At 40.9% G+C, this 23,873-nt stretch overlaps 2 protein-coding genes across 4 annotated transcripts in view; one reads left to right on the top strand and one right to left on the bottom strand.

Annotated features, from left to right (window-relative positions):
* Positions 1-23,873, top strand: part of CXXC1 (CXXC finger protein 1) — a 459,484-nt gene that overhangs the window by 331,998 nt on the left and 103,613 nt on the right. The gene's annotated exons all lie outside the window — the stretch shown is intronic.
* SKA1 (spindle and kinetochore associated complex subunit 1) lies at positions 11-22,506 on the bottom strand. Of its 3 annotated transcripts, XM_050767777.1 has the most exons (8): positions 22,329-22,468; positions 21,608-21,706; positions 17,257-17,381; positions 15,284-15,381; positions 12,432-12,569; positions 5,517-5,686; positions 4,576-4,756; positions 11-320 (listed from the first exon to the last, which is right to left on the bottom strand). In XM_050767777.1, exons 2-7 carry the CDS (start codon positions 21,693-21,695, stop codon positions 4,608-4,610), a joined length of 768 nt encoding a protein of 255 aa, XP_050623734.1. In that variant the 5' UTR covers positions 21,696-21,706; positions 22,329-22,468; the 3' UTR covers positions 11-320; positions 4,576-4,607. The 3 variants fall into 3 exon arrangements, with proteins under 3 accessions (XP_050623734.1, XP_050623733.1, XP_050623735.1); XM_050767776.1 differs by lacking the exon at positions 11-320 and having other exon boundaries at positions 3,044-4,756; positions 22,329-22,506; XM_050767778.1 differs by lacking the exons at positions 11-320; positions 21,608-21,706; positions 22,329-22,468 and adding an exon at positions 18,380-18,711 and having other exon boundaries at positions 3,044-4,756.

The following is a 23,873-nucleotide window of genomic DNA, read 5'->3' on the forward strand; positions in this document are numbered from 1 at the left end:
CCATCTTATCCCTTCCATAGCAGCTTACACCCAGGGGACCCTTGCTCAACAGGTAGTCTTCCTGGAGGAGGCTGGTATGTTTAAACCACAGTCCACAGGATACACAGCAAGATGCTTTAAGCGGAGGAGTCCATGTGCTGTTCAGACATCTGCCAGGATCTTGCCCTGCCAAAGATGGGATGCAGGCTGTCCTTGTACTAGCTCCCCTCTCTCCTCTTCTCTATATCACACTGTAGTGTCACTGTCACTGGGCACTTTATCAAGCTTGGTGGCTGAACAGACATCGTGTTAACGGTGGAGGGTTTCCAGGTTCTTGGCATCTTGAACAAAGAATTGGACAAAATGCAAAAAGCAAAGAAGGAATGAATGGTTTCATTGAAAATGAAAGTACACTCCATGGTGTGGGAGCGGGCCTAAGCATAGGGACTCAAAGGCCCGGTAACAGAATTTTAGGGAGTTTACATACCCTTGACTTGGGGTATGCCCTATATAAATGAAGAGGATGAAGTGATCAAGTCATTTACTTGGCCTACACCCTATGGAGAGGATATTTCCTGTGATAGCTGAAGTGTGAATCAGCCTTATGTTCCTTGCCTCCAGACTCTATTTTCCTGCCTCAATTAGGCTGGTTTTTAGGATATCCATCTCCCTTTAATTGCACTCTCAAGCTTCACCAGTACTTCTTTCACCTCCTACCCCCAAGTGGAGTCAGCAAGGGCAACCAGTGACTGCTGTGATTATCTTGTTACAAAAGATAAGACAACTGTGGTTCTAAGAGATTAACTGAAGCTTGTGCTGCATGTCAGTAGCATTTCCAGGATTTGAACTCTGGTTAGCCTTCTCACCCCAAAGTCCATTACGTTGCCTCAATAAATGTCTTTTACATACATATATTTACTAATAAGATTGTGTAATGAAATTTCATTAATAAAAATGAGTGGGATTTCAGAACAGATTGCTTTATGTCATAAAGCAAAACAGACTCCTTTATGTCCCCAAAATGTATTTTATGGAGCATTAGTATGCCCAGAGATATTAATATGTATTCCTCAAAAACAGTGAAATAGGTAATGGAAGTAACTCTCCACAAGTAGAATGTGTGCTCCACTCCACAGGCTGTCTCTGTTGGAGATTTAGAAAATAAATGGGTACAAGGAAGGACTTCAGAAGTCATGCAATAATAAAATCTGCTTATCTTTACTTAACTAAGCATATCCCACACTCTTATAACCACAGAATCCCTGTAAAAACCATCTACGGGCTGGGTGTGGTGGCTCACGCCTACTATCCCAACACTTTGGGAGGCCAAGGAGGGTGAGTGCTTTAGCCCAGGAGTTCAAGACTAGCCTGGGCAACATAGCAAGACTCCAGCTCTACAAAACATACAAAAAAATAGCCAGGCACAGTGGCATGCACCTGTTTGGGAGGCTGAGGTGGGAGGATGGCTTCAACCTGGGAGGTGGAGGCAGTGAACCAATATCACACCACTGTACTCCAGCCTGGACATCAGAGTGAGATTCCGGCAACAAGATGATGACGACGAAGACGAAGATGAAGAAGAGGAGGAAGAAGAAGATGAAGAAGACGACAAAGACAAAGAAGAAGAAGAAGAGGAAGACAAAGAAGACGAAGGAGGAGGAGGAGGAGGGGAAGAAGGAGGAGGAAGAGAAGGAGAAGAAGAAGAGAAGGAAGAAAAGGAGGAGGAGGAGAAGGAAGAGGAGAAGGAAAAGAAGGAAAAGAGAAAAGAAGAGAAAAAGAAAAACAACAGAAGAAAAACCCCATCTACTATGTTGAGACTAGCACTCAAGACATGCAGTTTGTGAAATGCCAAAGCTAAAGGTTTATAAGCTTTACCTTAGCTCAAGCTCCCCAGAGGCACCTCAGCAGCCATTCTTTCAAAATAAAACAAACGTAGACAGTCGTTTGACATTAGTTTCAGGAAGAAACATCTTAAATAGAGAAAACGTTTTTTCATGGGGAAAAATGACTCCGAGAAAAATTGTATCAGTCTGTTCTCACACTGCTAATATAGGACATACCTAATAATAGGTAATTTATAAAGGAAAGAAGTTTAATGGACTCACAGTTCCTCATGGCTGGGGAGACCTCACCATCATGGCAGAAGGCGAATGAGGAGCTAAGTCATGTCTTCCATGGCAGCAAGCAAGGGAGCTTGTGCAGGGGAACTCCCATTTATAAAACCATCAGATTGTGTGAGACTCATTAACTACACTATGAGAACAGCATGGGGAAAACCACCCCCATCATTCAGTTCTCTCCACCTGGCCCTGCCCTTGACACATAGGGATTATTACAATTCAAGGTGAGATCTGGGAAGGGGCACAGCCAAACCATATCAAAAATCAAACAAGACTTAAAGAATAATGCCATTATTTTCATTTAAGTTGAGGCATGAAAAATTAAACATGCCTATATTTAAATTAAGGAAAACAAAAGGATAACAGTAAATATGCAGTGTCTGTGTGTTCATCGCAGTGATGGTGTTAACCAGACCACAGGCTTGGTGAGACACATTTCTCTGCTACAGGGACAAGTCCTGCCAAGCAGATGGCACAAACATGGATAGACCAGTCTCCCCAGGTGCATGAAAGAAGCATGGCTAAGTTCTTACAATCCCATTACCCATTTTTCTTGACTACTATCAACCTACCCACACATTATTTTATCACCTTTTTCATCTAAAAGGGAAAAGCCTGTTTTCTTCTACACTACATTCACATAATATTTCTGACACCAAATGTGTGGGGGGTTTTTCCCCATCCCAACCAATTTTCCAACTCTCTAGACACCAGGGTACACCACATTTAATTCAATTCTGACACCAAATACCTGGAGTTAACGCAGACCCCACAGATTAGGGGCTCAGTCCCATGAAACTGTCCCCAAGTTCAAACACCAATCACAACTAGCGGGTCCCCAGGTTGCCCATACTTCCGTCCAACATGGCTACACATGGGGGCTCCCACAACCCCGTCCTCAGGGTTGATAATTTGATACGGCAATGCAGAACTCAGGAAAATGCTTTACTTGTGTTTACCAGTTTAAAGTTACTACAAAGGATACAGATGAACAACAACCAGATGGAGGGTTACCTGGGGCAAGGTCCAGAAGGGTCATGAGCACAGGGCTTGCTGATTTCATAAAGCTGGAGTCCGTCACCTTCCTGGCACATCAAAATGTTTGCCAACCCTGAAGCTCCCTGAACTCCATAGTTCAGAGATTTTTGTCTTGTTGACATAGGCCTGATGGATTATTCACTCAATCTCCAGCCCCTCTCCCCTCTCTGGAGGTGGGAGACTGAAAGTTTGAAACTTCCAATCATGATGTGGTCTTTGTGAGCAGCCCCCATCCTGATATCCACGTGCCCATCAAGAGTTACCTCATTAGAACAAAAAATTCTCCTATCACTAGGAAATTCAAAGGAATTTAGGAGCTTTGTGTCAGGAACTGGGGTCAAAGACCAAATATTAGAACAAAAGATGCACTCCATCACTTTGGAAATTACAAGCGTTTTAGGAGCTCTGAAAAAGGAACTGGATAGGAAGATCAAATATATATTTCTTATTATATCACATTATCACATCAACTTTATTACACTTTCATTACAGGTTGAAGTTTACAGACAGGTGTACACTAAATGCATTTCAGGTAAGCTGCTCCCTAACAAGCTATAGGAAAGCACAATAATCAGATGATAAACTGTCTCCAAATCCAGCTTCCAGGAAGTTTACCTATAGACTGAAACACCATCGATGGAATTTAGACACTAGTGATCTTTAAGTACAAAGGGCCTGGGTATCCTAACCTCATCATCTTGATCTTTTTCTTCCAATATCACATCTGTACTCAATCTTTTTTTTTCTTTTCCTTTTTTTTTTTGAGACAGAGTCTCACTCTGTTGCCCAGGCTGGAGTGCAGTGGCGCGATTTTGGCTCACTGCAACCTCCACCTCTTGGGTTCAAGCAATTCTCCTGAGTAGCTGGGACTACAGCAGGCACACGCCAATCTGTACCCAATCTTTTTGGGGTCTGCAGCATTGCCCACTCAACACAAAAACTGGACATGAGCATTTTTTAGTTCTATTATGTGCCTAGTACAGAGGCTTATTCAGCAGGTAGTTAAATATTTGGTGAAAGGAGGTAAATCTTGAAAATATATAAGCTTTATCCAAAAACGTTTTATTTTTGTAAGAAACAAGAATAGATCAGGTGTAGTGGCTCACGCCTGTAACCCCAGCACTTTGGGAGGCAGAGGAGGTGGATTGTTTGAGCTCAGGAGTTCAAGAGCAGCCTAGGCAACATGGTGAAACCCCATCTCTACAAAAAATACATTAGACAGGCATAGTGGTGCACACTTGTAGTCCCAGCTATTCAGGGGGCTGAGGTGGGAGGATCACTTGAGCCTGGGAGGTTGAGGCTGCAGTAAGCCATGTTTGCGCCACTGCACTCTAGCCTGCGTGACAAAGCAAGATCCTGTCTCAAAGAAAAAAAAGGAAAAAAGACTAAAAGTTAAAAAAACTTATATATAAGAAAATAATAGAAATAGCCTCTATACCCTATTGGTCTGTTCAAAAGTTCACAAGGAACTCAGGTTATAACATAACGAGTAAGTCCTCCCCCTCGGACCTCTGATAGCCTCCGGCAGTGTCGTAAAATATTCAGTAACACGTGAAACTTCTTGTCAACTTTCAAAGTCGTGAACTCCTTTATGTCAGCTTCCACTATAAAATAACGACCTAAAAATAAAGATATTAGTGCTAATTTTTATAAGGCCAACTTGCAAAAGAGTCTTTAATACATTAAATTGTGAATATGAATGGTATTAATCATTTTTACTGTTAGTATCCAATAAAATCAGTAACTAGTATTCTTGCTAAAATAATAATTATTCTATCCACAGAAGTTGCATGCATGATATTTATTAGGTCACTAGCTATCTGTTGGTATCGCTTGAACAATTCACTTTTCAAGAAGCAATATGATGTAGTGGTTACCAGAATAAAACCCATAACAGTGCTATCACTTAACTGGATGGCCTTGGACAACTCTTTGCCTAGTCTGCAAATTGGGAGTAATAATAGTAAGTGACACGGGTGTTGTAAGGATTGAAGCTCTTGGCACACTCTCTGCCGTACAGAAAGTAGCTATATCAACAGGACTAGCTGTTATCATTACTATTCAATTTCTGAAAACATTGGGCATAGTTCCACAATAGACTCTATCTAGCAGTGTTTCTCAGGCTCAGCACTACAGACACTGTGAGCCCGATAATTCATTTTGTGGGTGCTATCCTGTGCACTGCCAGCTGTTAAAGCAGCATCCCTGGCCTCTACCTACTAGATGCCAGGAGCACCCAGCTCCAACAACCAAAAACGTCTCCAGACATGGTAAAATGTCCCCTGGTAGGATAACTGCTCCTGGTTGGGAATTAATTTCCCATGATTTAGTTATACTCAGAACAGTTCACATGTACACATATATATGCTGCCATTTTACCTTTGGTATCCTTCGTTTCTTCATCAATAAATCTGTGATAGAGATTTCTGGCCACAGAATTCATAGACTTTTTTGGCTGATGTAGGATTTTATATTTACTAATTACTGCCTTGTTCATTTCTTTAATAACATCATTAATTTGACCATAGGTTAAGCGGGATTTCATGTACCTGTAAAAAGGTATATGGTTAATTATTGTTTTAAAGAATCATCATACAAAATTACTTTCCTTGAAAAACGTAAGTATGGTGACTTTGTACGATAGTAAAACTATAGTACCCTTTATAAGAACAATTTTATATCAACTTCCAAATAAACCAGACAGCTGAATAATTAAATAGAGGTGACAACACACCAGTGCTTACCTTCTCTAACTATTAACCTCTACTGTTTACCTATGGAGAACTGATATGATAACTTTAAATAAGCTCTCAAATTCTGATTCAAATGGACTGATTAACTGCAACATATAAGTTTATTTAAACATTAATCTTTAAATGTGACAAAGGAAAAATTTAAATATTAATAAATTATACAACTCATAGCACTCTGGGGCTATGTAAAAACCATTACTTGTTCAGAGAAAGAAAGAGAAAAAAAGGAGGAGGAGGAAGGGAAGATGAAGGGCAACAAAGAAGACCACAACAAGGATGACAATGAAAATTAAGACAAAGAGGAATTAACAGGGTAGGCAATGTACAGGAGTGAGTGACTGGAAGCTGCCCGGGCAGAGAAGAACCAAAGAGTAGCCATGATGTTTTTTATGCCCTAGCTCAAATGCCCTTAGAGCACTGTCTATTTCACTCTGAATTCTACTCTTTAACCTCCCTCCTGTCCGTCCTCCCAGTCACCATGGAGTCTTAGAATATAAAAATAGGAGACTCACAATTTTGAATATTTTGAACACACCAAAAACAAAACTTGATGATCTGCTTCAATTTGTCTCTTCAACAAATGTTAAGTTCAGTGAGTTAAGCTCTGTCCTTCACTTCTATTCAAAGTAGCAGCTTTCTAGTCAAAACTTCCTTGATAAAATGATATAAAAGTTTATTTAAAAGAAAATGTTAGGCCGGGCACGGTGGCTCACGCCTGTAATCCCAGCACTTTGGGAGGTCAAGGCGGGCGGATCACAGGGTCAGGGTATGGAGACCATCCGGGCTAACACGGTAAAACCCCGTCTCTACTAAAAATACAAAAACTATCCTGGCTAACACGGTGAAACCCCGTCTCTACTAAAAAAAATACAAAAAACTAGCCGGGCAAGGTGGCGGGCGCCTGTAGTCCCAGCTACTCGGGAGGCTGAGGCAGGAGAATGGCTGAACCCGGGAGGCGGAGCTTGCAGTGAGCTGAGATCCAGCCACTGCACTCCAGCCTGGGCGACAGACCGAGACTCCGTCTCAAAAAAAAAAAAAGAAAAGAAAAAAGAAAATGTTCGTATTTCCAAAAAGCACTCATTTTCATTATTCCTCTCTTTTCTAAATTCATTTTTGCTGTCCTGTTTTTTCTAACCAGTTTCTTTTTTTTTTTTTTTTTTTTTTTGAGACGGAGTCTTGCTCTGTCACCCAGGCTGGAGTGCAGTAGCCGGATCTCAGCTCACTGCAAGCTCCTCCTCTCGGGTTCACGCCATTCTCCTGCCTCAGCCTCCCGAGTAGCTGGGACTACAGGCACCCGCCACTTCGCCCGGCTAGTTTTTTGTATTTTTTAGTAGAGACGGGGTTTCACCGTATTAGCCAGGATGGTCTCGATCTCCTGACCTCATGATCCGCCCGTCTCGGCCTCCCAAAGTGCTGGGATTACAGGCTTGAGCCACCGCGCCCGGCCTTTTCTAACCAGTTTCTACAAACTCTAATACCTCAGCTCTCCACAATGCACTTATAAATTCCTTCAAATCCTCTCAACTACCACCTTGATTTGCTCAATAGTCATCCCTAATCTCTGCCAATGTTTTCCACTTTAACTCTACTCTCAGCACCATTTGTTTTAAAGTAAATAAAAACTCTATGCTTGGAAAACATGATTTTTTACCCTAATCTTCTATCTTCATTTCTCATTGATTAAATAACCCCAGGTTGAAAAATGAATACTCCACCATGACCATTCTAATTTCCTTCCAATAGCTCTCCATGGAAGCATTTTCCAAAAATCCTTTACTCCACTGTCCCTCACAGTCATCTGCTCTTCACATTAGCTCAGCCAATGAGCAACAACACAAAGACCAAAGCTGAATAGCATCAGAGCATCAAACAGTTTTCATGAAAATAAAGCTGTCAGTAAAGGAAATGACCACCAGTGTGGTGGCTTACACCTGTAATCTCAGCACTTTGGGAGGCCAAGGCAGGTGGATCACTTGAGATCACGAGTTTGAGACCAGCCTGACCAACATGGTGAAACCCTATCTCTACTAAAAATAGAAAAATTAGCTGGGTGTGGTGGCACACACCTGCGGTCCCAGCTACTTGGGAGACTGAACCATGAGAATTGCTTGAGCCCAGGAGGCAGAGGTTGCAGTGAGCCGAGATCATGCCACTGCACTCCAGCCTGGGGGACAGAGTGAGACTGTCTCAAAAACAAAAGAAGTAGTAAACAAAACAAAACAAAGTCAAAGGAAATGACAAAATGACCCCCCCACCCCGGCCAAAAAAAAAAAAAAAAAGACTAAAGAGCAATGTCAACATCCTCACTACTCTTGGACTTGTGAAAGAGCCAGGTATTTTTCAAGTGGCTAACTGGTAGCAATGTTTAAGTAGTAAGTAACACTAGCAGGTGTGAGATTAGGTTGGGCATTCTCACATACTACAACAGGAGTAAAAACTGGTATGCAGCACTCTGACGTGTCAAGAGCTTGGAAACTGTCACTGCCGTCCTCACAACAAGAGCAAACTGAAAGCTGGTAACTCTTCTCAGAGAATCGAGGTCACAGGGCCAAACACTGCCTCCAAAACAGGAGAGACAAGCAAATACAGAGAATCACAGCTTCCTAGGAATAGAAGCCACTGGAGTGAGTAACTGCAGGAACATTCAAATAGTAACTGACAAACTGCTAAGGCTCAGTTTGAACTAGCTTGAGAGTTAAAAACTCCTGGTGATCCAGTTTAGGAAACCCCCGTACTTTCACGAGTTTACTTCCAGGAACCACCCCTGCCTTCCACCCAGGTTTTCAAAATGAGGATCAGAGAAAAATTCTCCTGAGCATCAGCAAGAGGAGGGAAAAAGTAATTATTTTGAAATAGGGCAGGTAAAAGTAGAGCAGTTCTGTTATTCAAAACAAAGACCTGCCCTCAAGGAAAACTACTTGACTAGAACCTTATCTGACCTAGGGGAAGGGTAATTAGACAATTTCAGCCCCGTCTAGCTAAGAAACACTTCAGAAGGTCACAGGCCAGAGATGCAGAACCCCTAAAAACCCTGAGATTTAATCATAAGATTATAGAATGCTTCTCCTCTCCAACACCTTACCACCACTACAACAAGGTTACAGGAATGCATGAGTGAACTAACACTGAGCAAGCTACAAGACAAAGAATCTATTAAGAAAAAATTTCTAAGAAAACCCAAAGACGACAGAGGAGACAAAAGAAATGGGAACTAGGGCCGGGTGCAGTGGCTCACGCCTGTAATTCCAGCACTTTGGGAGGCCGAGGCGGGCGGATCACAAGGTCAGGAGATCGAGACCATCCTGGCTAACACGGTGAAACCCCATCTCTACTAAAAATACAAAAAATTAGCCCGGCATGGTGGCGGCGGGCGCCTGTAGTCCCAGCTACTCTGGAGGCTGAGGCAGGAGAATGGCATGAACCCAGGAGGCGGAGCTTGCAGTGGGCCGAGATCGCGCTACTGCACTCCAGCCTGGGTGACAGAGCTAGACTCCATCTCAAAACAAACAAACAAACAAAAGAAATGGGAACTAGAAGAAATTGAAGCATCTGACATTTACAACCATAGCAACCATTAAACATAGCCCAGCTCCTAGACATATCAACATAAAATCTCACACTAGAAGCCTATATACTTCAGTTCCTATCATGCAGATACATCTTGTCCAGCTTTCAACAAAAATTACTAGGCATAAGAAAAAAATACAGGCTGAGAGCATCACAAGCATCAGAAGCAGACTGAGAAATGACAGAGATTTTGTAAGTATCAAACCACTAATTCAAATAACTATGTTTAATATGCTAAGGACTCCAATGGAAAAAGGATAAAATGCAAGAATAGACAGACAAAGAAAGAAAGCAGAGATAGAAACTCTACAGAGGAATCAAAAGGAAATGCTAGAAATAAAGAACTCTAACAGAAATGAAGAATGCCCTTGATGGGCTCCATCAGCAGACTAGACTCAGCTAAAGAAAGAATCAGTGAACTTGAAGATACATCAATAGAGAACGTCAATAGATACTTCCCAAACTAAAATGCAAAGAGAAATACAAAAAAGAACAGAAAACCCAAGAACTGTGAGGCAATCACAAAAAAGTATAACATACAGGTAATGGGAATACCAGAGGAGAGGAAGGAAGATATGCAAAGAATTCTTAAAATTCAATGAGAAGAAAACAAACAACCCTCAAAACGGGCTCAAGACCTGAACAGATATCTCATCAAAGAAGATATGCAAATGGAAAATAAGTATATCAATATGAAAAGATGCTCAGCATTCCCTTCGATAGCTCAGCTGGTAGAGCAGGGGACTGTAATACTTGCTGAAAAGATGCTCAATGTCAAATGTCACTAGGGAATTGTAAAGTAAAATAATTAGATACCACTACACACCTATCAGAGTGGCTAAAATCCAGAACACTGGCAATACCAAATGATAAAGAGGATGTGGAGCAAGAGGAATGTCCTGTCATTGCTGATGGGAATGCAAAATGGTATAGCCATTGTCAGGTTTTTACAAAACTGAACATACTCTCACACGATCCAGCAATTACACTCCTAAGTATTTACCCAAATGAGTTGAAAACTTATGTCCACACAAAACCTGCACATGAATGTTTTTAGCAGCTTTATTCATAATTGCACCAAACTGGAAGGAACTAAGATTGCTTCAATAGGTGAATGAATAAAGAAACCAGTACATCCATACAATGGAGTACTATTTAGTGTTAAAAAGAAATGAGCTATCAAACCACAAAAAGATACAAGGGATCATAAATCCTTATTTCTAAGTAAAAGAAGCCAGTCAGAGAACGCTACATACTGTATGATTCTAACCATAGAACATTCTGGGGTTCAGTGGGAGATAGAAAGAGGTGGGATACAAGGCACTTTTAGTACAGTGAAACGTTTTAGGATAGTGAAATTCTCCTGTATGATACAGTAATGGTAGACACATGATATCATGCTTTTGTCAAAATGTACAACACAGAATAAATCCTAACATAAACTAAGGATGTTAGTTAATAGTAATGTATCGATATTGGTTTGACAACTGTAACAGATATGTCATACCAATGCTCTGTTACTGAGGAAAACTGTGTGCAGGGAAGAAGCGGTATGAGAACACTACTATCTGCTCAATTTTTCTGTAAACCTAACAAAGGTTCTAAGAAATACACTTTTTTTTTTTTTTTTTTTTTTTTTGAGACAGAGTCTCGCTCTGTCGCCCCCAGTGGCGCGATCTCGGCTCACCGCAAGCTTCGCTTCCCAGGTTCACGCCATTCTCCCGCCTCAGCCTCCGGAGTAGCTGGGACTACAGGCGACTGCCACCACGCCCGGCTAATTTCTTTTTTTTTGGTATTTTTTTAGTAGAGACGGGGTTTCACCGTGTTAGCCAGGATGGTCTCGATCTCCTGACTTCGTGATCCGCCCGCCTCGGCCTCCCAAAGTGCTGGGATTACAGGCTTGAGCCACCGTGCCCGGCAGAAATACACTTTATTAAATAAAACAACAACCAAAACAAACTGGTATGAATAACTCTCTAGAAAGCAAAATAATCATGATCTTTGCCTCCTAAGACTCTATCCCAAGGAAATAAAAAAATTGCAAAACAGCCTTGTCTAAAAGATATTTCATTGTACCCTTATTTATAACAATAAAGTCAAGCCAAATACGTAATGAGGAAATGCTTCAATAAGTTATTGGATAGCTATATATTATATGACTATTAAGATAGAAAAATTATCACAATAAAAGGATAGTAAGTTGCATTTACAGTATAACTACATTGCTATAATAACAAGTATAAGAAATACCTGTTATACATGTATAGTTACATAAAATCTGGAAAGCTATACCCTACCTTATCTGAATGGTAGAATTACAGATGAGTTTTACTTTTTGACAACAAACACTTCCTAGCAACATGTATTATTTGTATAATAAAAAGGTAACAAGAAATGTAACATAATATAAAGCTTAGAGGTTAAGCAAAGCCCTGGAATTATGAGTTTAAAAACGTGGATTTTCATAATTGGTTCCCCATTATTGCCACATGTAAGAGGCAAGGGAGGCCTCCCTCTGGGGGAAGCATTTTGTCTTATTCATTCTTCTATTCAGAGTGACCCAGGGCCTGGAATATAGCACAGGCTCAAACAAGTGTGGGGTGCAATGCACAAATGGAAACCAAACACAACATACTCCATTCTCATTCTCAAGTCTACACAACTCATTCAATTTCCTTAAAATTACCACAAAACTGAGTCTACTTCTATAATATAATTGGTAAATCTGTAACACAGAAAGGTCCGAGAGGACTTAAGCAAAGAATTGATCCATCTCTAGATCTCTCTATGAAGGGGTTTTACAACAAAAATCTTCAAAAAATTTAATGCATTTTCACAGTATAATGTGAAACGTTTTAAAAAGATCAATATTTGAACATAGCATATTACAATTAATATAATTAAGCTTTATGATTTAAACAATCATCTATGTTGATAATTAAGCGGTTGAACATTATTTATCTTAAATACTTACGAAGGAACACCATTGAACTCATCACAAGTTATAAATGGCATTTCCTTAATACTTCTTTGTTCTTTGGGAGGCTTCTTTATGGGTTCAGGTTCCTCAACTTTGATTGGTTCTTCAGGATCAAGATCTGATCCCTTAACACTACAGAACAGAGATGTACATACATACAGGCAATTGTCAGAAATAAGCAGCATACTGCAAAGTTTTCCCAACTGAAAATAATAATAAATACATAACTCATCCTGTTATAATCTCATTGTCAACATTTTTTTGTATTCCTATGTCTATTGTTCATTAAAATCTAAACAGTGAAGGAAATGTTGAAAAATTAAGTTCCCAAATCTTCAGTAATATAGCTATATTTATTTACATGTAACACGATATCTTTGTTAGTTCTCCCACTGGCACCTCAAAGTCAGTAAGTTAACAGCTTTGTGGCTTCATGGCTTCTCTTAACCCCTTCCTGACATCCCTAACTCTGAATCTGGAAACGTCAGTTACCTTAGACTTCTGTTTATTCTAATTTATCCTGATGGTTGCTCGTGTCAGTCCCTGTGGATTGCAGAGTCATTTTAGTTGCCAGCATGATCATGGGTCACCCCGGATTCAATCTGCCCAATTTTTAGAGCGAGTGAGAAGCCTACTAATATATCTCCTGCCCCACTAGCAAACAAAGTCTAGAAACACACTATAGCTCCTAGGTTCCTTAACTGCCAGGGATGTGGCCAGCAGTAAGTCAAGACACAGGAAAGACGACACCAGATATAAGAAACAGTAGGGGCTGCTATAACCACACATCATAACAGGTAGAAGAAATGCCTGTTATATATGTGTAGTTACATAAAATCTGGAAAGCTATACCCTACCTTATCTGAATGGTAGAATTACAGATGAGTTTTATTTTCTGACAACAAACACTTTCTAGCAACATGTATTATTTGTGTAATAAAAAGGTAACAAGAAATGTAATATAATATAAAGCTTAGAAGTTAAGCAAAGCCCTGGAATTATGAGTGGGAGGATGGCCACAGGACCAAGCCAAGGGAATCCCCAGAAAGGCAGGAAGTGAGAGCCCAAGATGACAGTCGAATGCCAGACACAGATGGCAACTAGCCTTACTGAGGTGGTGTGACTCGGCCATGCTGCACGCTGTCAAGATAAAGATGCCCAATGCACCATAATCCTTCTGTGAATCCTAACATATGAGATTCCACTGTGAGACTGGATGAATCATACCTGTACTTGTTTGTCTTGACCATGTGTTGAGGAAGCACCTGAGTGCTCCCTTTATGCCCTGCTGTGTTTATCAGCCGAAAATAACCATTTTGACCTACAGAAAGGTTCTGTTCTGACCTATCCCTGAGAGTTGAAGCTAGGCCATAGTGAGCTTAGAAGAAAATTCCTCCTATTCCCCTGATCAAATTCTTGCTGGATGTACAATGACAGGTAATGTGAGAAAGAGCGAGACAGGATAAAGATGCCAATTCCTCGCCGAGGTGATGGGAGGATATGTGGGTAACAAGAGAGCCAGGTCTTCGAGATACAAAGCAGGCCACTGAATCACGGGAACTAGATGTCCTATCAAGGCTAGAGCTGGACATTTGAGAGCATTAACAGTGGAGTTAGGCAAGAATGAGTAAAGCAGGTAGGAAAGATCTATAATCTAAAAGAGGGGAGAGAAAAAGGAGGCAGCCAAGTCAGAGATGTGGGCTGACAACTAAGAAAACATAGTGGCAGTGCAGAAAACAGAATTTCAAAAACAAAAAGGCGGTATGCAAAATGAAATCTTAGAAGTAGAACCAGGGCTGACACAGGATTTTTTACCTCTTTGTGACCTTCAACCACCCTAGGTGTGGTGGCAATGACAGCCAAAAGCCAGGTGTTAAGGCCTCGGGGAAAAAACCGCCACAGACACACCTTGTAAGTGCGGAGAGAGAGAGAGGATAGACATTTGAGGGCTAATGTCCTCAAAAAAATGTCTATCAAAAAAAAAAGAGCTAAGCTTATTGTTCATTTGGCTTTTATTTATTTATGTATTTATTTATTTTGAGGCAGGATCTTACTCTGTTGCCCAGACTGGAGTATAGTGGCACCATCCCGGCTCACCGCAGCCTTGACCTGCCAGGCTCAAGCAATCCTCCTGCCTCAGCTCCCTGAGTAGCTGGGACTACAGGGATGTGCCACTGTGTCTGGCTAATTTTTTGTATTTTTAGCAAGAGACGGGGTTTCGCCATGTTGCCCAGGCTAGTCTCAAACACTTGGGCTCAAGCAATCTGCCTGCCTCGGCTTCCCAAAATGCTAGGATTACAGGCGTGAGCCACTGTGCCCAGCCTCTTTGGCTATTTTTAAAATGGTAACTTCCTTACGCTTTTTTTACCCAAAGGTAGTGGTTCTCAAGGGTCGAGGAAGATTTTGCCCTCAGAGGCATTTGGCAATGTCTGGAGACCTTTTTCATTGTCATGAATGGGTGGGATAGGAGGAATGCTACCAGAATCTAGTGGGCAGAGATCAAGAACACTGCTCAATGTCTATTCTCATAACAAAAAATTAACCTGCCTAAAATGTCAAGGAAGCTGAGGTTGACAAACTGCTCGAAGGAAAAGAAATGAGTGGAAAAAGAGAGGCTAGAGAGACTGGCCCTTGGCAAACTGGGAAAGAGGTGTTAGATTTTCCTCAGAGACAGCAAGATAAGAAAACTGGTGAACATAGTAGGAAATACTGTTTTTAGTATAGGTGACAAAAAACTAGATCATTGCTGACAAAACTGCAAGTACATGAAGAGCAAAAGGCTTTGAAGTATTTGTTTTCATGGGTTTATGAATCCAGATAGCAAGAATAATTATAAATACACTTACCAGCTCTGGGCTACTGTTACTTGAGGCAAATGGGAAGGAATGTTTTCTTTAAGATGTTCTACGTCTTTGTAATCTTCTTCAAGAGATTCACAGAGTTCCTAAAATTTAAAAATGCTCACAAATAAGTCTCTGCCCTCCCCATGTGTGTTTTCAGATATTCTAAAGAGCAGGGAAAATGGTGAACCATAATCACAGTGACTGTGGCCAGTCGCAGTGGCTCACGCCTGTAATTCCAGCACTTGGGGAGGCTGAGGCGGGTGGATCATGAGGTCAGGAGATCAAGACCATCCTGGCTAACACAGTGAAACCCCATCTCTACTAAAAATATAAAAAATTAGCCAGGCGTGGTGGCACGTGCCTGTAGTCCCAGTTACTCAGGAGGCTGAGGCGGGAGAATTGCTTGAAGCTGGGAGGCAGAGGTTGCAGTGAGCCAAGATTGCGCCACTGCACTCCAGCCTGGGTGACAGAGTGAGATTCCATCTCAAAAATAAAAATAAAAAAAAAAAATCACAGTGACTGTGAGTACCAATAATGCAGAATGAAGTGAAAAAGCAATGAATCCAGCAATAAAAAATTGGTTTCTAGAGCTGTTTTTGGATGGTGGTAATATTTTTCTCTACTGGATTTTTTTCAGAGAACAATCACTATAATCACATTGCAATTACAAAGCAGGACTAATGCTAAGTCTTTCTCAAATACTTTAATCTTGGGAGATAACTAAGAAATATATAAAGAACTTATGTTTTTCATTATCATCGATTGCTTTTGTTGGCTTAGCAAATGCTCCTCAGTGTTACCTGTGTAACAGCAACTGTATTATCACAGCATGGTAATATACCCAGCTGGCAAGCACAAGATGCTGCTTTAGGATGACTTCCACTGTGGGCTACCTACATCCCAGCTTAATGAAAATTTCTACTTGATAGCTGGGGTTTTTTTGCTAACGTTTACTAGAACTTCAGGCTATGAACTCATACAAATTTTAATAAGGAAAATATTCTGTGCCTTTGGATTCCCGCCATCTGGCTCCCAATCACAATGTGAACAGAAATTCCAAATAGCCTTCAGTTCTGAGTCAAGCATTCTCTAGGCCCACACCTAACCCTGGATATTCTTGAGCAGGTTAGAACTGAAATACCAGTATTGGTTTCTGTTTTGAATTTATATAATGTCTTTTCCTTTAAAAGGTGAATGACATTCATGGATACCAATTCCATTTTGACTAATAGAGTGATAGGCATAATCATGCCCATTCCTATAGCTGAAAAATCTTTACAGACCTTAAGGATTATAGGCTGAATGCAGTCGGGGAGGTCCCTTGTTCAATCCCACTGAGCAATTCCCCAGCTTTAACAACATGAGATAATTATGGTACAGACTATTTCCCCATCAGGAAGTGCACAAGCACTTTTATTAGCTGAAGTCAATTTGAAGGCTTATTTAGAACAAAATGTGCCTGTGAATGAGGCTCAAGTTTTTCTTTACCTGAGAACCCTTATATTACCTTTTATAAAAATACAGAAATGTAGACATATAAGGGAGCTAAGAAACAGTTCAATATGATCCATTATTTTTTCAAATAAGGATCCTGAAACCCCAAGAAGTAAAATAGCTTTCTCAGGGTGGCAGAGAATACTAAGGACCACCAAGGTAAGAATCCATATCTCCTCACCCAAAGCAGGTGTTCTTTACATACCACTCTATTAGAACATCATTGTTTAAATTAAAGCTACCAAGAATTATTAGCAAACTCTCCTTTCTAGTAAAGTTCAATTCCACTGGTCATCAGCAGAAAGAAGTAGCTGTGGAGCTCCGAATTCCATTATACTAGGAAAATAAAACATAAATGGCATACTGTACCATTAATAATTCATAAAACAAAAATATTATAAACAAAGCATCCTTAAGAATTACTTGATTAGGGAGTTTGTATGTATTGCCTTTTTACTGCTTCCTCATTAGAGAAACATTACCTTGAGTGAATTGTTGGTTTGTTCTTGATACTGAATTTCCAATTCCAATTTATTTAGAAGTTCATTTACTACAATGATCTCATCTCCTATTTTATTTAATACCGCCTTCAAGGTAGGTTCCTGGCCTGTGATAAAAAAAATAAAATAGAAAACAAAGTGTATAGAAAAGCAGTAGCTGCAAGTACTCATGCAAACTCTTGGAACAGATAGCTGTACCTTAGAGAGGGGTGGAAAAAGGACTATTGCTTTAGTCCCTAGAAACTGACTCCATGGATAATCTTAAGACCTCATTTCTAAGTAGTATGGAAGAGACGGAGAGGAGAGGCAAGGACAATGTCTCCCCTGCATCTTTTGTTTCTGGCAAATTCCTCCACTTATTAAAACACGTAGAAATGTTAGGTAAAACAAGCATCCTTCTACGTCCACAGCTAAGCTTTCATGAGAAAAAGGCAAATCTCCAAGGGTTCCAATATGAAGGGGGAACTGTGGTTACCCCTCACACCAGGCAATATGTGTGAGCTGAGGCTGCAGCAGCCATAATCTGAGGAGTGTGGAGCAATGCTGGACAGGAGGTTGTCAATCTCAGCATCAGAATATATTTGATTTTAATAGGGATAAGATCCAAGGTTTGGGGGCTTTAAAATACAGGGTGTTGGAAGCGAGAATCTCAAATGAGGCTAGGACCCTTCTTCATGAATAGATTTTCAGTGAAAGTTGTAATCACTCACCACAGAAATAAGCTTATGTTTTAGACAGGCCCTTCGGTGTGTGTGTGGAAGGGGTAGGAGTGAGGTTGAGGTGAAATTCTCTTTCAGAATTTGTAATATGGATTTGGAATTCATATTAACACTATTCACACTATGCAAAACCACCCCTAAGCAAACAAAGTAACATAAAAAGTCACAAGCTGGTGATAACCCTGGGTACCCGGCAAAAACAAATGTAAGACGTTCATAAAGTAGTATATTCTCATAGTCCCAATCCCACCTCCTAGCACCTCTCTCTAGCAACTTTCAGAGATTTGAGATGGATGAGAAAATCAGAGTCCCTTCCTCCCTAGAAATAAAAGAAGTAGTTTTTAAAAAAATTTAAGGGCAGATTAAAAGCACAAAAGAAAAACTACCTTCATAATTGAAGTTTCCCATCTGCATTTCCAGCAATCACAACAATGACATACACATAAGTAAAAGCAGACTTTGGCAGTATCTGTAGATTATGGAGGCAGTAGAGTGAACCAGGTAGAAGACCTGAAGTCAGAGACACCAAGTACCTACCTCATTACTGCGAAGATAGGTGAAAGTACACATAAGGTGGGCTTAGCCCTGTCTAAAACCTAATACTCAGTAAATGCTAACTGCCATTCATCATCATCATGAGGAGTGTATCATCCTATCTAATAGAGCAATGCTACTTGCATTTGACACTCAGCTCATAACTAAAACAAGTAAATGAGAGTACTGATGTCTCTACTGAGAATAATTTCAGTAGAATTAGTTGAATACAGTATTTCTTCCCCATACACTGGTATCTCAACTTTTAGTCACCTAAATTTTAGGGTGTTGTTTACCACTTTTTTTTTTTTTTTTTTTTTTGAGACAGGGTCTTCTTGCTCTGTCACCCAGGCTGTAGTTCAGTGGCACCACCACAGCTCACTGTAGCCTCAACCTACCAGACTCAAGCAATCCTCCTGCGTCAGCCTCCTGAATAGCTGGGACTACAGGTAAGCACCACCACGCCTGGCTAATTTTTTATTTTGTGTACAGACAGGGTCTTATTATGTTACCAGGCTGGTCTCAAACTCCTAAGTTCAAGCAACCCGCCTGCCTCGGCCTCCCAAAGTGCTGGCATTACAGGCATGTGTCTGGCCACTGCTTTTCATGTACTGATCTAGTCAGTTACAGAAGCCAAAGTAGCAAACAAATGACCAGGCTTTATTTTATAGGCTATGGAGGCACACAAATTATTCTCCCCCCATACAAAATGACAGTTGACAACTGTGTAGGAATCTAATGGGTCTGACTGCTTCGGCCAGGCCTCATGCTTTGGTGGGTCATTTGAATTCAAGGCTTGATAGTTTTATAGATCTCCAAATTATATTTGTTTATCCAAGAGTAATCATAACCTCAGAAAGTGAAAGTAAACAAGACAAATTATTAAACATCTAAAAGTCTTTTACAACTTACTTCAATCAAAATGGCAACAAATAGAAAGAGTACTAACATGGGAATCAAGAAACAGAAACTGTCACCCAACCGTACTCACGAGCTGAGGGACCTGGGCTAGCCACCTGACTTCTGAGAGTCTCAATTTCCTCAGGTGTGAAGGGGGCTCCTTAAGATGAACCCACAGTCCCTTTAGCTTTAACTTTCCAGAGTATGTGAACCATAAACTGTAAAATGTATGAGGCTCCTTTATTAGTAGTTATCAATATAGGACTGAGAATATCAAGGTCCCTGGGAGGGGAGGTATAATTCGAAAGGGCCTATCTAACATTATAATTTCATATTTGAGAAAGTTTTCAAACTACCAATTCATAATACAAACTACAAGACAAGTTCAACACAACCTTCCCAGCACATGGAATTCTGTCTGCAAATAAACCTTTACTCTCCCAGATAAGGTTAGGGTGTATATAATTCTTTAAACAACATTTTAGATTTGACAAAGATCATCTGTTTCTATGAACTTTCATTGCATCATCCAATTTCAGCACATCAAAATATTTTCAGATACTTACAATCTCCAACTTCATGGATGCTTAAATAATTTATTTTATTTTCAATTAGTTATTTCCCAGTGATATAGGGTAATAAGCTTCCTCCAAAGCAGGCTCTAAGATGGGTTATGGACTACTTTTACTTCTATGGATCTCTACATCAGTTTTTTTTTTTTTACTTGCCTTTTAATACAGTGATGTGCCACATAACAGTGATTCAGTCAACAATGGACCACAAATATGGCAGTGGCCCCATAAGATTATAATGGAGCTGAAACATTCCTATTGCCTTGTAACATTGAAGCCATCATAACCTCATGGTGCAATGCATTATTCACATGTTTGTGGTGATGCTGGTGTAAACAAACTATAATGCCAGTATTATACAAGTACAGCACATATAATTATGTATAGTACATAATAATTGACAATAAATGGTTACTACTTTATGTTATTTACTATACAATACTTGGTATTTTTTAGAGTGTACTCCTTCTACTTATTAAAAAAAAAAAAAGTTAACTGTAAAATAGCCTCAGGCAGGTCCCTCAGGAGATATTCCAGAAGGCATTGTTACCATAGGAGATGACTGCTCCATGCATGGTACTGCCCCTGACAACCTTCTAGTGGAACAAGATGTGAATGTGGAAGACAGATGTTGATGATCCTGACCCTGCATAGGCCTAGGCGAATGTGTGTGTGTGTATTCATTTTTGACAAAGTTTAAAAAGTTTTAAAAAAGTAAAAAAAAAACCTAATAAAGATATAAAAATATTTTTGTACACCTGTACGATGTATTTGTTTTAAGCTGTTATTAGAAAAGAATTAAAAAGCTAAGCCAAACTAAAAAGTTTATTAAGTAAAAAAGTTATAGTAAGCTAAGGTTAATGTATTATTGAAGATTTTTTTATATAAATGTAGTATAGCCTAAGTATATAGTACTTATAAAGTCTACAGTAGTATACAGTGATGTCCTAGGCCTTCACATTCACTCACTGTCACACCCACAGCAACTTCCAGTTCTGCAAGCTCCATTCATGGTAAGTGGCCTATACAGGTGTTCCACTGTTAATCTTTTACTGTATCTTTTCTATGTTTAGATACACAAATACTCACCATTGTGTTAGACTTGCCTAAGGTATTCAGTACAGTCACTTGCTGTACAGGTGTGTTGCCCAGGAGCAATAGGCTATACAGCCTAGACATATAGTAGGCTGTACCATCTAGGTTTGTGTACATTTACGTACATTCTATGATGTGATGTTTGCACAACGACAAAATCATGTAACACTTTTTCAGAACACATCTCCATCACTAAGCAATGCATGACTGTATCTCCATTTAGCTGTAGAACCATGGATGCCACATAACCTTCAAATCTTACCATTGGCCTATGTGCCTCAGAAAAACATAAGTAAATAATTCTAATGAATATTCAGTTCATTGTTCAACATACCTAACATTTTTAGTATCCTCCGCAATACTAAAACTGACATTGGACTGTTTAAAAAATCGTTATTCAAAATCTAAAATTACCTAAGATGCAGTCACTCAACCAAGCAAAGATGTCATTCAGAGTGGAATAATCAAAATGCATTTTGTACATACGAAGTCAGTGGAATCTGTTTTACTTACCACAGTTTCTTAATGACAAGGTTTTCTTAATATTGCCAATCTTTTCATTAACATGAGAGCATAATTGTTCCAGATCTGAGGAGGCCATCCTTTAAGCCTCTGAAGAAAAAAATATAAACATATTCGTAACGAAAACCCACACAAATTTCTGTTCACTTTCGAAATCCAAGAATGGTCAACATCAAGTAAATCACAAGTCTTTGAAGGTTAAGCACAAATATTCAAGAGCAATTTCTTTCAATTCTACAACATTCAGTTTCTAACCACGGTACAGTACTGACTCGTCTTAGAGCCTTCGGCCATCGATGGATCCCAAACCAGGGTAAAGGGGATAAGCCTGAGTCCTTTCCTTAAGGGTTCAGGAGGACAGACGCACTATTTATATATAAAGACAACACTGGTATTTTCTTTAAACACGCAAAATACGGACACAGTTTTTAAAAATCTCCTACACGGTCAAAGAAATGGGCCCAGGTAATCATTTTTCCTGCGCTGTGAGGGGTTGGGGCTTTACAGTTTGGGATCGGTAAGGAAGCAGAGAAATGGGAAAGGACCAGTTTCCCACCCACTCCACGGGTGAGAGAGAAGGAGCGAGTCTACAGCATCCACCCCAGCGTCCAGCCCCGTCGTCCCCCACGCCCGGCGCGGCCCGCGGCCCCCAGCCGCCAAGCAGTGCCTGGGGCGCTTCCGAAGGCAGGGTCCCCAACACACAGACTCCAACCTCGAGTCGGTCCGGCAGCAAAAGGCTACTCGCCGCTGGGTCTCCAGCCGCGAATACCGCAGTCTCAGCTGGAAGCCCGGGATGATGAGACTGCGACTCCGGGAGCAAAATTCAAACCGCCCGCCGGGCCCTGGCGCAGCGCAGGCGCACATCCACGCTTCCGAAACGCAGGCTCAGCGGCTGTTGCAGGATTGCGTCTTCCGGGGCCACAGCTGGGCGGGGAAGGAGGCGTGGCCGAGCCGGGAAAAGGCGGGGCGAGGGCGAAGGCGGAGTTTCCGGAAGAAAGGATACCACGGAGGTGCACCTCCGGCGCTAACCAGTCTGGGGAGATTTCAGTGGGCTGCGCAGTCTTGACAGCCATCCAGCCAGGGACCTGGCGTCGCCAAGACGTGGTCTTCCACATTTGCTGCACCTTAGAGTCACCAGGGGCAGCTATTACAAGTCGCAGTGCCTAGAGCACACCCCAAGTCGGTGATATCAGACACTGGGAAAATGAGGCACAAGCCTTAGTATTTATAAAAACACCCCAGAAAATTCAAAAGAGCAGCCAAGTTTGTGTAGAAGAAACAGTGACCCTGTCTTCTGGGTCTTACAGCCTCTGTAAGTGTTCCTGTACCAAACCAGGGGTGGGGCTGCTTATTCTCATGATGAACTGGGAAAAAAGAGAGTTTATTTTGGTAACCGGGTACAGGGAAAAGGCCTGGAAAATATCGCCAGATCAACTCAAAATTACGAAGTTTTCCAGAGCTTATATACCTTCTAAACTATCTGTCTACATGTAAGTGTGCATGTGTGTAAAGATGTAAATGGTTCACTTATTTTAATCTATAACTAAGATCAGTCCTAAAGATCTTCCTCTGGAGCCCCAGTAAGTTTACTTAATCTAGATGCGTGCAGATGCCAGGGGTGATTACCCTTATCTTGTCTTCTACTAAATCATGAAGGTTTGGGCAGTTCCTTCAGACCCCCAATAAACTTGTTTGTTGGAGTCTGGGGAGTTTCTTCAGACCCCCAATAAAAACTTGTTTAATCTTGAACAGGTCCTGTTAAGAATTCCTTCTTTATGTTGTCATGCTTCAAGGCCCAGGAAAGGCCTGGGCAAAACTCTTGGTGGGCTTTTGTTACATTCCGGCCTTTGTATAAAGACACTGGCTCTTTCAGCTTTTAATATTTAACTTAACTAGTGCTGAAACAGTGGTTACGGAGGCCTGTCCAGCTGTTAGTGAGACCTGGCCTGCCACATAAGAGCAAATATAAATTTAAAATAAGAAAAACAAAAGTTTAATTCTCGCCGTTGAAAAGAAGGAAAAGCACCCAGGGCTGGAGTGGTGGCACCGCCAGGTTCTGTCCATCCCTTGGCTCCACTGCGCTATTATTATGCACTCGGGCCTTCAGGCTGCCAGCGCCTGTCCTCAGGTCTTTCTCCCAGGCAGCAGAAAGAATCAAGAGGCATGTGTAATAGGCTTAACTGCCAGTGGAACCAGCACCTTGAGAGCCTTGTACGGGAAGCCACACCCAGTGACTTCCATCTGCTTCTCACTGGTC

The sequence above is a fragment of the Macaca thibetana genome, chromosome 18 (genome assembly GCF_024542745.1).
Source record: "Macaca thibetana thibetana isolate TM-01 chromosome 18, ASM2454274v1, whole genome shotgun sequence".
Taxonomy (NCBI): Eukaryota; Metazoa; Chordata; class Mammalia; order Primates; family Cercopithecidae; genus Macaca; species Macaca thibetana.

Bases quoted from the DNA above. Each gene is read 5' to 3' on its own strand.
- SKA1 (XM_050767777.1), bottom strand. From the start codon at position 21,695: ATGGCCTCCTCAGATCTGGAACAATTATGCTCTCATGTTAATGAAAAG. The intron at 12,570-15,283 runs GTAAGTGTATTT...TCTGTTCTGTAG, and splicing joins GTAACAGTAGCCCAGAGCTG to TGTTAAGGGATCAGATCTTG. The intron at 4,757-5,516 runs GTAAAATGGCAG...CTTTATTTTTAG, and splicing joins AGAAACGAAGGATACCAAAG to GTCGTTATTTTATAGTGGAA.